This window comes from Littorina saxatilis, linkage group LG6, assembly GCF_037325665.1.
Source record: "Littorina saxatilis isolate snail1 linkage group LG6, US_GU_Lsax_2.0, whole genome shotgun sequence".
Classification (NCBI taxonomy): domain Eukaryota; kingdom Metazoa; phylum Mollusca; class Gastropoda; order Littorinimorpha; family Littorinidae; genus Littorina; species Littorina saxatilis.
Window position 1 is genome coordinate 34,928,053 of NC_090250.1, and position 15,740 is coordinate 34,943,792.

General features: G+C 40.4%; 1 protein-coding gene and 1 non-coding gene across 2 annotated transcripts; one reads left to right on the forward strand and one right to left on the reverse strand.

Annotated features, from left to right (window-relative positions):
* Positions 1–1,899: 1,899 nt before the first annotated feature.
* LOC138970050 (U1 spliceosomal RNA) lies at positions 1,900–2,064 on the forward strand. Its single transcript, XR_011456831.1, has one exon. It is a non-coding gene; the product is annotated as a U1 spliceosomal RNA (small nuclear RNA).
* Positions 2,065–4,441: 2,377 nt separating this feature from the next.
* On the reverse strand, positions 4,442–13,568 carry LOC138969086 (uncharacterized). The gene is made up of 6 exons (XM_070341795.1): positions 13,438–13,568; positions 7,451–7,505; positions 6,878–7,050; positions 6,532–6,667; positions 5,492–6,369; positions 4,442–5,100 (listed from the first exon to the last, which is right to left on the reverse strand). The coding sequence occupies exons 2-5, from the start codon at positions 7,453–7,455 to the stop codon at positions 6,246–6,248; spliced, it is 438 nt and encodes a 145-aa protein (XP_070197896.1). The 5' UTR covers positions 7,456–7,505; positions 13,438–13,568; the 3' UTR covers positions 4,442–5,100; positions 5,492–6,245.
* Between the last annotated feature and the right edge of the window lie 2,172 nt (positions 13,569–15,740).

The following is a 15,740-nucleotide window of genomic DNA, read 5'->3' on the forward strand; positions in this document are numbered from 1 at the left end:
ACACACATATGACACACACAAGCTCACGCAAGCACAGCCACACACACACACAGCACGCGCATACACACACACTGACACACATCACACACAGCACGCGCATATACACACACACTGACACACATCACACACACACACACACACACACACACACACACACCTTTCGCAGTTCGCTCACAGTTCTCTTTTCCATCGTCGCCATCTTCGAAGCTTGCTTCGCTTTTCAGGGGAGATAACCCGTTTATCACATTCGCTGCTGACTTGTGGGTCAAGGCTATGACTGGAAAGGCCGTTTATTCCCCTAACTTATTCAGAAAACAGATTGAGTTTACATTACGTAGTGTCGATACAGTGGAACCTACAACACAGACACCCCCCCCAAAATCAAATTCGCAAAATCAAGGTTCCCGCGATAAAATCGACAACAAATCAGAACAACTAAATCGAACCATGTTTAGCATGTCATTAGACAGAACAATCACATCTGCACCCAAAACAGTCAGTTTTGTTGATATATCTTGTCTACCATGGACCCCAAGGCATGCTGAGCGGTGTAGGTGTCAATCCTCTCAGAAGGCATAAAAGGCAGTTTTTGAAGCCGTTTTAGCGGGTAATGAGACAAAAAATGATACATTTCAGTAACTCGCCAACGCATTGCCTTCACACTTTCGGAGATTTGTACTAACACGTGTCGTAAAGTAAATACGGAATTTTAAGTCATTTGAGACATTAGGTCTGCTGTAATTTGTCATGTCAGAAAAAGTTCTTAAATTGACGGTAGGTTTTTGCTGACTCATCGAAAAAAAAATTGTTGTTGAAATCTTCAGGAACAATGAAAGATGCGCCACATACTCACATTTCACGTACATATCTTATCAGACATGGGTGGTATGAGGATTTCAACGCTAAAGTATAGTTTTTAAGAAGTTGAGCCATTCATAACCACAGCCAAGTAAGCACAGGCCTAGGACTGTAACATCCACGGCTATTGTAGACATTTCTGAGACACATCTGTCATCATTTGCAAAAAGTCAGCATATTAGAAATAACGGTTTTATTACCGTCTATTTCGACCAAAAGAAATTTCGAAGCGACCCCGCGAATTAGACGGAACAGCTGCAATGGGAACTGGATCGTATGTGTGTATGTGTGTGTGTGTGCGTGCGTGTGTGTGTTTGTGTGTGTGTGTGTGTGTGTATGCTAACGGGTACATTTCGCACAACTGTAACGTATACTGTTAGTTGCTAATCGATAAAACGATACAGAGGGTAATCAAATCGTAAAAAGCCGACACACACACAAAAGTAGATCTAACTCGACCTGTCCACAATTTATCCAAACGCTGGCAGAAAAATGTGCCTTTTCAAACGTTCTAATTTATTGTCGTTACTGACAATATCGTTATTCAAACAATCACAGTGCGCTAAGAGATTTATAGAGCAAATCTTGAAAATAATTATTGAAATCAGCGCTTTGCGCTTCGTTCTATAATTAGTTTTCTCGATTTGCTCTATAAATCTCTTAGTGCACTGTGATAATTATTTCAATAACTTAAAAAATAAAAATCAGTCTTGCGCTTGTTTGTAATAAACACTGGATACGCGATTACCTACAACGGGAATTACGCCAGTTTCTAAAAATAGCATATTCACACTTTCTCCTTTTATCTACATTGTAATCACGAAGAAAAATACACAATTTACACTATTGGAACTGCTGATGAATCAATTTAGAGTAATAACAAAATAAAACAGTTTTTTTTGTGACTTAAGAGGAAAGTAGCAGAGTATCTTGCTTAAGTAAAATTACTAAGAATGTAATTGTTGAGGTATGTCAAAATAAACACCCTCACAATGTCTGATCTTACTCTGAGTTGGGATGACACAGTAATTTGATTTCAGCATACTTACCTGGCACGGGAGACACCTTGATCACCAAGGAGGTTCTCCTAGGGCGAGGCCTGTCCATTGCACTAACGGGCGGGCTGACTCCTACGACCATCACAAATGTTGATCGGCCGAGTGTGCAATTTGTGCGTCAGGGGGACTGCGTTCGCGCTATCCCCTGCAAATCTCAAATAAATAACAAGTAGTAAATCTCCCCTACCTCCACTTCGCGGTCTTTTCGTGAAATTTTAAGAACTTCTCCCTTGCAGTAAATCACTAAGAAGTCTTCGTAAAACGGGGCGATGTTCTAGATCTGTACATTGATAATTATGTACTTTTATAGCAAATTTAGTGTGGATGTTGCAAGCCCCTGGAGCAAATTTTTGATTAGTGCTCAGTTCGTGAACAAGAAACAATTGACAAGTGGCTCTATCCTATCTCCCCCCCTTCCCCCGTCGCGATATAACCTTCGTGGTTGAAAACGACGTTAAACACCAAATAAACAAACAAACAAAAATGTGGATGTCTTTTACAGACCGCTGCACATTTTGTTCATGATAGCTACATTTTGTTCATGATAGCTACATTTTGAGAATACCCGATTGATGCTAGAAGAACCTCCTTGTTGATCAAGGTGTCTCCCGTGCCTGGTAGGCTAATTATGCTGATTACAATTACTGTCATCCCAACTCGAAGTAAGATCATGCATGTTTTTTGTATAAACATTTTCTATCCCTTCAAACCAGGAAATTTACACATTTCCTATCACTTCAAACCAGGATGTTGACAAACATTTTAGATTTTTTTCAAATAATTACTGTATTTACAAAATACCCGCGTAAAACAGTACATTTACAAATGTACCGATATGTTAAGGACATTTGAAAATGTACTACTTTTGTAGATTTTCTGTACCAGAAGCAAAATGTGACTGCGAAAAAAGGCTAGTTATCGTTGATGGAATTTCCAAAATTATCACTCCTGTGTGATTCACAGGAAGTCTCTGCACAGAGACACAATTTCCAAAGAAAAATCAATAAACAAGAATAAGGAGACTGAACACTAAGTCTAGAAGATGAGTATTTTCTTATGAAGGTAGTGGTGCTTAAAAACAATTCATACGCGCACATATACACACAGGCACACACACACACCCTAACACACACACACACACAAACACACACACACACACACACACACACACACACACACACACACACACACACAGGGGCGGATCAGTTCATTTTATGAGGGGGGGGGGGGGTTCCAAAAGTATATTGTGAAGATATGGGTGTGAAGGCGCGAAGCGCCGAGCCGACGGCGCGAAGCGCCTAGCTTGCGGAAAATTAGGAAAAAAAGGATGCAAAATGGTGCAATCTGGTGCATTCTGAGCATGATCATTACCAGTTTCAGGCAGGAGATTTTGTCACTGATTAATACCCCAAAAATTGAAACTCAATGTAAAATAAATAAATGCATACCATATTCAACTTAAAATATTTTAATTTTTTGGCTGGTTTTTTTTTTCTTCCGGAAACCCCAGAACCCCCCCCCCCCCCCCCCCCCCCCCTCCCCTCGTCCGCCCCTGCACACACACACACACACACACACACACACACACACACACACACACACACACACACACACACACACACACACACTACCGCGCGCCCTCCGCAGACGCTTATAACCATCAAATCACCAAAGCCTGTAACACATAGAGCACAGGACTCCGGTTAAAAATAACCACAGCCAAGTAAGCACAGGCCTAGGACTGTAACTTCCACGGCTAATGTAGACATTTTTTGAGACACATCTGTCATCATTTGCAAACAGTCAGCATATTAGAAATAACGGTTTTATTACCGTCTATTTCGACCAAAAGAAATTTCGAAGCGACCCCGCGAATTAGACGGAACAACCGCAATGGGAACTGGATCGTGTGTGTGTGTGTGTGTGTGTGTGTGTGTGCGAGTTTGTGTGTGTGTGTGTGTGTGTGTGTGTGTGTGTGTGTGTGTGTGTGTGTGTAAGTGTGTGTGTGTCACAGTCAGGTCTTATCCATAAAAAAATAAGAATAAAAATAAAAATCAGTCTTGAGCTTGTTTCTAATAAACACTGGATACGCGATTACCAACAACGGGAATTACGGCAGTTTCTAAAAATAGCATTGCATATATTTCTTCTACAAATAGACATTCACACTTTCTCCTACTATCTACATTGTAATCACGAAGAAAAATACACAATTTACACTATTGGAACTGCTGATGAATCAATTTAGAGTAATAACAAAATGAAACAGGCTTTTAGGAGAATATCTTGCTTGAGTAAAATTACCGTAAGAATGTAATTGTTGAGGTATGTCAGAATGAACACCCTCACAATATATGATCTTACTTTGAGTTGGGATGATTCAGTAATTGAAATCAACATACTTAACTGGCACGGGAGACACCTTTAACAACAAGGAACAAAATATGAGCAAGGCAGGGAACTTGTGAAGGGATCGGTGTGACCTCTTCTTTCCCCTTATTATTCAACTCTCACTTTATTTAATCAGCAGGAAAATGAGAAATATGGATGATTTAAGAAATATGGATGTTGTATTTGAATATGTTTTAAATTTTGATGGTGATGGTAAATGTATTTTTTTTTTTATGTGAGAAAAAATTCCTGACTGTTTTGATGTGACAGCTACTTTCTATTGTAATTTAAGGTATTGCCATACTTCGAAATACAATGACATTATATAATCTGCAGGCAAAAAGTGTTAACGGTGATGATCAAACGTTTTCACTCCCGTGAAATAGCAGATTACAGCTTGTGCAAAGCAAAGTTTTTGATCCCTGACAGGAGTCGAACCTGCCTCTTCAATCCCGAAGGATTAACGTTTACCACTAAACTACAGGGATTGTAGATTTTTTTTTGCACAAGCTCATCTTTTGTAATGGGAGCACAACAAATACATGTAAAGCATACACCATTTGTTAGCATCACAATGAAAGCATCAAGCAACAACAACAAAACACTGTACTTCAAGAAATGGCACTTGGCATCATAAAAAATATAATATGCCACTTTAGAAAGCAAGGTTGAGGATGAGCTCGGCTTAGACTGGATTACGGAGGGGTTGCTTGTAACTGGAGGTTGAACCAGCTGTACAGGAGGTTGAACCAGCTGTATTGGAGGTTGAACTAGGGTGGGACTGGGGATCATCCTGTAACATTCATTCACATTTTGTTTATATTGCGCTTTTATTAAAAACAAATCGGGCCCTAACTGACAGGTAGAAGTAAACTTTTTTAAAGGGGACAGTATTAACCCTTACACTGGTGCAATTCTGTAACACATGTTACATAGCCACTGGTGAATTAACAGAGAGAAAAACAAAGAAAAACGGTCATATAGGTTTTCGCATTCATGGGAGGTAATCGGAACCGACCAAACAGACTGAGTGAGCCAGTAGCGCGACATATGTCGTGACAACCGGGTGACAGTATACGTAAAGTAGCGCGATATATGTCACGACAACCAGCCTCAGGGTCAATCAAAATCGGATATTTGACAATCAAAATAAATACCATGGGTTTGTATAAACAATTATTTACCTCTTTCTCCTTGTCAAGGATGTACTTCCGAAATCTTTTCATGGCCAGTGTTGTTATTTGGCCTTCAACCATGCTGATCCACTGCTTGGTGGCATGGTGGGCATCAAGGGCCATCTTTCGTTCCGCAGCGGTGCCCACTTGTGGATCCGCCAGGAAATCCTTATGTGCTTTGTACCATTGGAGGACTGGGTGGCCGAGTGGTAACGCACTTGCGCTCGGAAGCGAGAGGTTGCGAGTTCGACCCTGGGTCAGAGCGTTAGCAATTTTCTCCCCCCTTTCCTAACCTAGGTGGTGGGTTCAAGTGCTAGTCTTTCGGATGAGACGAAAAACCGAGGTCCCTTCGTGTACACTACATTGGGGTGTGCACGTTAAAGATCCCACGATTGACAAAAGGGTCTTTTCTGACAAAAATTGTATAGGCATAGATAAAAATGTCCACCAAAATACCCGTGTGACTTGGAATAATAGGCCGTGAAAAGTAGGATATGCGCCGAAATGGCTGCGATCCGCTGGCCGATGTGAATGCGTGATGTATTGTGTAAAAAAAATTCCATCTCACACGGCATAAATAAATCCCTGCGCCTTGAATATGTGCGCGATATAAATTGCATAAACAAAAAAAAAATTCCTGCGCTTAGAACTGTACCCACGGAATACGCGCGATATAAGCCTCATATTGATTGATTGATTGGTACATTTCCTTGAAGGTAAAGGACGTGAACTTCCCTAGCTTGGCCATATATCCACGTTCTTTTCAAGAAGACTTGATACTTGGGAAAATGACACATACATGATGATACATGACAAGGTAGTCTTTTAGCCACTCGTCACGAATCTTCATCCCCCCAGCTTTTTCTTTCAGATGCTTGTCCACGAGGCTGAAAGAAAAATGTAATATTTTATCGGCACTTTTAAGACAAAAGTAAATAATAAGAATTCAATCAAGACTGTTCACATGAATGATGATAACAAAGTGAGTGCATGTATTGTTGTGTTGCCAGATGCCAAGACTCGAGGTTTTAAAGTAAAATGGGACTTACTACTTCACGTATCCCACGTCATTTTCCAGCATCCACTGGAAGGTCTTGCAGCTGTACTGCCCGAATATTAGTCTCAGCTGTCCCAAGTATTGGACTTCGGAGGGTGTCGCAGTCCATTGGTGGCACTGCCGTTTAGCTGAAAATAACAAAGCAAAAGCTTTTAAAAGTTTGAAGTTTTTGTGTTGCTGTGGTTTTATTGAGAAACTTTTAAAACATTTATCATGTACTAATTATACCCGGAGCACTGTTTGTTTGGTATGCTGTCTTGGAGAAATGAGACTGCTATTTATAAGAATTAAGCTAATATATTTACACTATAAAACTGACAAAGAGCAAGCGTGCATACCTCTCTCAATGGCAGTCTCCTCTACACATTCACAATTTGGAGCAGTCGGTGGCCTCTTTGCGTTTTTGGCCCTACTTCCTTCAATGCTCCTAGTCATCCTGCACTGCTGCCTATCAGTTGGCAGGGTGCTGTTATGGATGCTTAGGGAAGGTAGCAGCGGGTCTGTACGGTCACTGTAACAATAACAAAACCAAATACACGAATAAATAAATTAATGGACTATAGGATGAAGGTAATTTAAACCAGTAGTACCAACAACAAACTTTATTCAGACATCTGTGTGAACAAGTACACACAAGTCCCAAAACATTTATTCCCAAATAAACAGTCATTGAAACACTAAGTTTTACCAAAAGAAGCACTGCAGTGGGGAGGGGGGGGGGGGGGGGTCGCGGTTGCATGATGTGCCCCCCACTTCCCAGATCTTTTCCTGGTTCAGTGGTTGTGACTTGTTCTGAGTTATCATTGTATGTACACATGCATATAATGGTATCCGTCGCGATATGACCTTCGCGGTTGAAAACGACGTTAAACACCAAATAAAGAAAGATATAATTATATTTATTAACATACCTCATGTCTGCATTAGATGTGTTGTCCTTCTGTCCACGTCACCGGAACACACAAACTTTGACAAAGCAAAATACATGTGATATTAACATGTATTCTTCAATCAGTTGGCTTCATTCACCCACATTTTAAGCCAAAAGAGTCGTATACAAATTTAAAGAATGTAAAAAAAAAACCCCTCTCTGCACATTTCAGGATCAAGAAAGAAAACCAGTAATACTTGATATTTGACCTAATATATGGCCCTACACAGTGTCTAAAAAATATCCCTCATCCTCGTATAATATATATATATGTACATAGGCATGAAAAGGAGTCTAAAACTGTGACATGCTCAGGAAAACTTTTAGCCTAAAAAGGAGACACACAAAGAAAGGCTAGACAAATCCAGTCACACTTATAAGCTCATAAACACACTATAAGTTCAAAAAGTAGTTTATTTTTAACAAACTAGTAAATTTAAATCCCGGCATATGTACATAACTTGTCACAACGTCACAAACTTCATTTAACCTTACAAGTGCACTATGACAGAAAATAAACATAACCCAAGCAAAAAACCCACATTAAATGACTTTAAATATCAAAACAACACCAAAAACTAAAATCTAACATTATTACACCCGACTAGAGCATTGTGTACATAACCGTCACATCATATCACAAAAATGCAACAAAAAAGGTGACAAAAGACGATTTCTGACCCCTCAGTACAAAACACATGTAAAAGAGATAGACACCAGACAGCCACAGCAAGGAGAAATGTAATCACAGAGGATGAAAGGAATAGCATCCTTTTTCACTTCATCCGTAAATAATTGCTAAAAAATCGAGATTAAAACAACAATTTAACCACACAGAATGAAACCAACATCAAATATAGTTAGAAATGCTTACAACTATGAAGTTAAAGTGGCAAACAAGCAAAATCCGGTTATAGGGGCTAGACAATTAAAAAAAAACAGCAGCAGTCAAACTTTGTTCATATATATAGGGTGCGTCTAATTACCCAAATGAACCCAAATGAACCCAAATGATACCCAAATGAATCCAAATGAACCCAAATGATACCCAAATGAATCCAAATGAACCCAAATGATACCCCAATGATACCATTTATATAATATTATTCCATTCAACTCATTCATATCCACTCCGGAGTATTGTGCAGAAAGCTGTCTCTCTCTCTCACACACACACACACATACACAGGGAAAAGTATTTGAAATAAGCATAATTAACATTTTGTAGGTTTTATTTAATATCTCAGAGCAAGATAAAAACACATCCCCCCCCCTCTCTCTCTCTCTCTCTCTCTCTCTCTCTCTCTCTCTCTCTCTCTCTCTCTCTCTCTCTCTCTCTCACATGGATATAATCAATATAACTCACGAACCACAAGAATGATGACAGCATACATCTAAAATGGGATGTTAATTTATGATAAAAAAAAAAGTTTTCATTATTTGAGCCGGAAAATTGAATTGCTCAATAACCAATCCATAATAAAATCTCTCTCTCTCTCTCTCTCACATGGATATAATCAATATAACTCACGAACCACAAGAATGATGACAGCATACATCTAAAATTTGATGTTAATTTATGATCAAAAAAAGAATGTTTTCATTATTTGAGCCGGAAATTTGAATTGCTCAATAACCAATCCATAATAAAACCCAATAAAACCGTTCCTTCGTAAAAGGAGACTGTACACAAGTTAAGAAACACATGAAATAAAACATGGTTTAAATTCCTAATGTCCATTGCAAACATGCCCACAGCGACCTAGCATCACTGGCGCTTGACTTTTTCTGCCCTGGCTCTGCGTCTCTGACCAGGTTTTTTGGCGATGCCTGATGATTTGGGCATGGCAAATCGCCCATCAGTCGATTGAAGTCGATTGAAGTGTGTTTCCCGCCTGTGCTGTTTTCTTCATTTTTAAGAAGTTGGTCATTTTTTTGTTCTTCCAATTGGCACTCTTCTGTGCCCACTCTCCAGGTGTTACGGAGTGCTTCCGGAATTCTTCACAGAGGACAAAGTTGCCACGTCCATACAGGGATTTCCGTAGGTCCATGAAATGGGCATCTGAGATGTCGTCAAGACATTGGATGAGGGCAAGCAGTTTCTGCGGCTTCCAATCAATCTCCTGCTTGATTCTGTGATTGATCGACTCGGCGTTGTTGTTGGTCCAAAGTGTGTCAATGACACCTTTCTGAAGGGGCAGCTGGACGTGTCTTTTCAGTTTATCGGCGATGTGTTTTTGGTAGTACCGCCTGCAAGTACATCTCAAAAGACATGTTAATGCATGAACAAACGGAAGTAGATGAGACCCATGAAAATGAAATGGTCACTTTTCAAAGTAATAATTTGTACCAACCCTGACTCTCCTTCCGACTTGAATCTCTGCCTCTTCCCAGAAGTAGCACGTTCCCTCTTCCCAGACTTAGCAGGTTTCCTCTCTCCAGTAGTAGCACGCTGCTTGTCCACACAAGCTGGATTCCTGCAAGTACATCTCAGAAGACATGTTAATACATGAACAAACTGAAGTAGATGAGACCCATGAAAATGAAATGGTCACTTTTCAAAGTAAAAATAATTTGTACCAACCCTGACTCTCCCTCCTTCTCCAGTAGTAGCACGCTGCTTGTCCACACAAGCTGGATTCCTGCAAGTACATCTCAGAAGTAGATGAGACCCATGAAGAAAAAAAAGGTCACTTTTCAAAGTAATAATTTGTACCAACCCTGACTCTCCTTCTGACTCGACTCTCTGCCTCTTCCCAGAAGTAGCAGGTTTCCTCTTTGTAGAAGTAGCAGGTTTCCTCTCTCCAGAAGTAGCAGGTTTCCTCTCTCCAGTAGTAGCACGCTGCTTGTCCACACAAGCTGGATTCCTGCAAGTATATCTCAAAAGACATGTTAATAAATGATCAAACGGAAGTAAATGAGACCCATGAAAATCGAATGGTCACTTTTCAAATGACATAAAAGACTATAACAATCATGAACAATTAATGACTTACATTTTGTCAGCAATTGGCATGTAACCGGAGAAATAAAACTCGTTCACACTGGTACTAGTACGTTCTTCTGGCAGGCAAGTCGGGATGGGAAGCTTATCACCACTGAAAAAAATAACAATAATGTTAGATTTCACAAGAAACTAATAAAACCCTTCATTTTATGACAAGGTTAGTGTAACCATTGTGTTCAATTTACGGGTGAATAAAAGGTAAACATACGATATAAACTCACTTGTTCACTGTTGTCACAAGTGGCACGAAGTGGTTGGGAAGCCACTCTACCAATGGTCTTGGGCGTCTGGTGCTGCACCAGAATATGGATACAGGTTTTCTACTCGAGTAACGAGTGGCAGCAAAGGTTGTTGTCAATATCCTCCAAACTTCGCTTTGGCGGCCGTTGACTGGTGGATAAAAACTCTGAATTGGTCTTTCAATCACCAACGAGAGAGCCATTATTGACCATGCTGAAGAAAATAAACGCAGATTTGTGGCGTTTAGAACAGCTTGGTCATAATCCTCAGAGACGATGAAGATGTCCCTGATGTTGTGGTGCACAGTTTTGACTTCACTTTCTTGCAGTGCCATTGTGATGCATGTCAGATATCGCAGCCGGTCTCTTGTTCTTTCCGCTGTTCCGCTGATTAAGATTGACACCGAGTTGAATAAACAACTACCGTCGCCAAGTGAAATTAGTGCCTGCCCGCAATTCAGCTTGTACCGATTGATCAGACTTTGTGCCAGATTGTCGACAGGTAATTTCCGGAGTATTCCATGTGCAATTGGTTCAACAGGATATGCAATGGATTCGTGGAAGAGAACTTCTCTCTGCGCTACAATTTTCACTTTAGCAATGCCATCTGCAGAAGCCTGAAAGAAAGCAGTAAAGTGAGAAACATATATTTATATATAGACAGGTGGTGGGAGAGTTTTTAAAATGGGATTTTGGCCATGCCTGATAGAGGTAAGCGATTAACCCCATTCATGATCCCAGTTGTGTGCGTACATGTACATTTTTGCATTTTTAATTTTTTTTTAATTTTTTATATTTTTTTTTTATTTATTTTTTTATTTTTTTTTATTTATTTTTTTTTTTTTCTTTGGATGGGGGGGGGGGGGGGGGGTCTTTGTTTGTGGATTTTTTTTTTCTCCGGCTGTGTTTACATGTTAAATCAATTAACTAAACCGATCACATTTACGAAAAACCTGCTGAAAAAAAAATGAATTAAGTGAAAACGATAGTCTTTTTTTTTTTATTTTTTTTTATTTTTTATTTTTTTTTTTATTTATTTATTTTTTTATTTTTTATTTATTTTTTTTCTTTGGAGGGGGGGGGGGGGGGGGTCTTTGTTTGTGGATTTTTTTTTTCTCCGGCTGTGTTTACATGTTAAATCAATTAACTAAACCGATCACATTTACGAAAAACCTGCTGAAAAAAAATGAATTAAGTGAAAACGATAGTCTTACCTTCTTGAGACGTTGGAGACCCTTTATATAGTCAAAGGACCCAGATGTGCTTCGGCATTGGCGGCATATGTATTCTCCCTCAATTTTCCGCCATTTATCATACATGTCGTCTGTGATTTTTTGGCACCGTTTATGGTACCAATGGAGACATTCCTTTTAAAAGAAAGAAATAAGAAATGTAAATAAATAATAAATTTATATGTGTATTACTATTAGATTCTGCAATCATTTAAAAAAAAGCGTTGAAATTTTGTTGAGGAAACGGTAATTGAACAAAAGAAATCAGTTTCTTGAGAAGTTAACGGTGGGATTAGCCTCAAACAAAATAGTTATATTGAGATGGGGATTGGGGGCGGGGGGGGGGGGGGGGGGGGATGGGGTGTTACGGAAGGAAATCCTTCCCATTAATTTACTATAATGTCAAATATTTTTTAATATTGGTACTTTACCTCACATGCTATCCACCGCCCATCGCTGTGATCAAAACAATCTTGACACTCAGCCATCATGACATCTCCACTCTCTCAGCTTTCAAGTGTGATAAGATTTTCAAATCATATATCAAGCAACCGTGACCGAACACTGAGAAGATCCTTTGCGATAAACGGGACACTGAGCAAACGTGAAATAACTGAATGGTGATCACAATTCAAAGATACCAATTGAAAGACCTGTGTTGCCATCTTACACACACTGACACATATGGGATGGGGCATTGAGCAAACATGAAATAACTGAATGGTGATCACCAAAAAAATCAGTACCCATACCTGTCACGTTTTGATGAATACAACTCCACAAATTACGTCCAATCTTACACAGCGACACACACACACACACACACACACACACACACACACACACACACACACACACACACGTTCTCTCATTCACATACACACACTCTTATTCATTTTTATATAAATGGTATCATTTGGGTATCATTTGGGTTCATTTGGGTATCATTTGGGTTCATTTGGATTCATTTGGGTTCATTTGGGTTCATTTGGGTAATTAGACGTACCGCTTCAATAAGTGCCCATAAATCCTTCAAAGAGAACATCTAATTGGTAGCATTTCAAAGAGTGAATAACACGATTCTGACAACATCACCAACTACTATGAATACCAGACGTAAGCTACCATGCACCCTCATGTGACAATACTTCGATAAGTGCCCATAAATCCGTCAAAAACAACTTCGACTTAGTCGCATTTCAATCAAAACAATGAACAAAACCGAGTCAGTTGTCGAGTGAACCTGACCTCAATTCGCCAATACACACTGATCATGACGATATCAACAACTACCGGAGACTGTTGGGAAGCTATCCCTCACCTAGATAGAACAATCCTTCGATTTGATTAATTGTAAGCACTAAAACCAACTGGAATGTGTTCGATTTCGAGCAGACACTTTTAAGGTCCGCCATTTTAGATAGGCATTCGACATGAATGAGAGTGAATACACACTGATTGTGACGATATCAACAACTAAAAAGCATACCTGAGACTTTGGTTGAAAGCTATCACTCAGCTTGATGTGAATATCCATCTAATTGATTGAATCTTAAGCATTAAAACCACCTGGAATTAGTTTCATTTCTAGCAGACACAACTTTGGCAGCCATCTTGAGAGACACTCGCCATGAGTGGAAAGTAAGCTGCGTTGTGATTGGTCAGGATAGAACTTGTAGAAAGATATGCAATCAGAACGCAGGGCTGAAAAAGACATTGTAGAAAAGCAAGAGCTGTCATTGGTCAGAATTCTACAACTTGTAGAAAGAGCACTTTCTATGAGCCGATCAACCGGTCCATCGCAAATGTTGATCGGCCGAGTGTGCAATTTCTGCGTAAGGGGGACTGCGTTCGCGCGGCTTTCCCCTGCAAATCTCAAATCAATAGCAAGTAGCAAATCTCTCCTACCTAACCTTTGCGCTCTTTTTGTAACATTTTAAGAACTTCTCCCTCGCAGTAAATCACAAAGCCAAACGGAAGTCTTTGTAAAACGGGGAGATGTTCTAGATCTGTACATTGGTGATTATGTATTTTTATAGCAAATTTAGTGTGGATGTGTTTTACAGAGCGTTTCACATTTTGTTCATGATAACTACATTTTGAGAATACCAGATTGATGCACACTCTGCCGGCTTCAGCCGGTTTGTGCAATCCCCCTTGCACACACAGAGCCCATCATACTAGTCTCTCTCGGCTCTCCCTAAAGCCCGTCCTTAATTGATTATTGAGCCCGTAGTCGACTAGACTACACCATAGATGTGTATCTACACGAAGCTTCGCGAAGTCTTTATACCGAAAACTCGCAGCCCTAAGGCGAAGTACTTCCTCCACTACCGTTGAATCGCTTCGCAAGTTTTGACATGCGAAGCTTCGCCGTAGCTCGCAACGAAGTTGTTTTTTTGTAAGAAGAGTGCTATTCGATTCAAGATGGACGACGAAATCAGACTCAATACCGTAGTGAAGAATGAATTTATCGACTTTGGTTGACCCGAAGTACAAGAACTAACCTCTTACCTGTATTATTTCATACTGCGATGCATTGACATGTTGAATGAAACTCGAAATCCCAGCGCTCACGTCGACTGGTCCCACTGGTGTCGTAGAATATGGGAACCAGGATAAATCGGAACCGGTTCCGACAAATCCTAGGATATTTCGGAACCATTCCCATTTATCTTGCACCTGGCGGCAGGATATTTCGGAACCTCCACGATATTTCGGAACCACCTTCATCCCTGTTGACCCGAACCCTATTATTTTGATCATGTTCTTCGGTTCCGCCTTTTTTAGATTACAACCCTCTTTTCGATCACACTGATTCAATAGGGCACTTGTCAAGAAGGGTGTTGCAGGTTGCGAGCCGGCGGATGATGTTGCTGCTTGTTTTGATAGTGTTTTACCGATCGTCATAATAACAGGATAAATCGGAATGGTTCTCATTCGTCCGGTTCCAAAATATCCTGTGACACCGGCCGTGCTCAGAAAATGAAATAGAACACATAACAATGTGTTACAATTAACTTACGTCATCATCAAGTACGTAAAGTACAATTTGTGACGTAAAGTACTCAGAATGAAGCACACCACGCGCTGGTCGAGACTACGCGCATGCGTTTTCTGGATAATAAGATTTGAGACGCCAAGACAAGAAAAGATAACTCTCTTCTGCGGCATAGTGCCTTCCCTTGGACTTCGTCTCAGCTTCGATTAAGTCTAGTTCCGGTAGCTTCGCGAAGTGAGCTACGCGAAGTCGACTTCGTCCAATTAAGGACAGGCTTCACGCACAAACACACATACACACACGTGACACACACACACGCACACACTCACACAAGCACACATACACACACCAGCACACATACACACACGGCACAAGCACACACACACACACACACATACACACACACAAGCACACACTGACGCACACACACACCCAAACATACACACGTATATACGCATGCCGCACTCACACACACGCACGCACGCACTCACTGACACACACACAAAGCCAGCCAGCCAGCCAGACAGACAACCAGACAAACAAACAGACAGACACACACACTTCCGCACACCCAGCTAGCAAGCTTTCGTCGGCCGACTGACGATTTCAGTCGGGTGACGTCGTCAAATGTCGTGTGTCGACGTCCGTTGTCGCGCCGATATCGTTTTGACTGTGTGTAAAACTCGGCAAATGTACGTAATAAACCCCGACATCGGCCCGACGCAATGTTGCTGTCGATAAAAATATGCAGAGTTACGGGAGATAACAACTTGAATTTATTATCATTATTT

Excerpts from the sequence above, each read along its gene's own strand:
- LOC138969086 (XM_070341795.1), bottom strand. Across the intron at positions 6,668-6,877 it reads GGAGACTGCCATTGAGAGAG|CTAAACGGCAGTGCCACCAA; the intron begins GTATGCACGCTT and ends TGTTATTTTCAG. Across the intron at positions 6,370-6,531 it reads GACGTGGGATACGTGAAGTA|CCTCGTGGACAAGCATCTGA; the intron begins GTAAGTCCCATT and ends TTTTTCTTTCAG.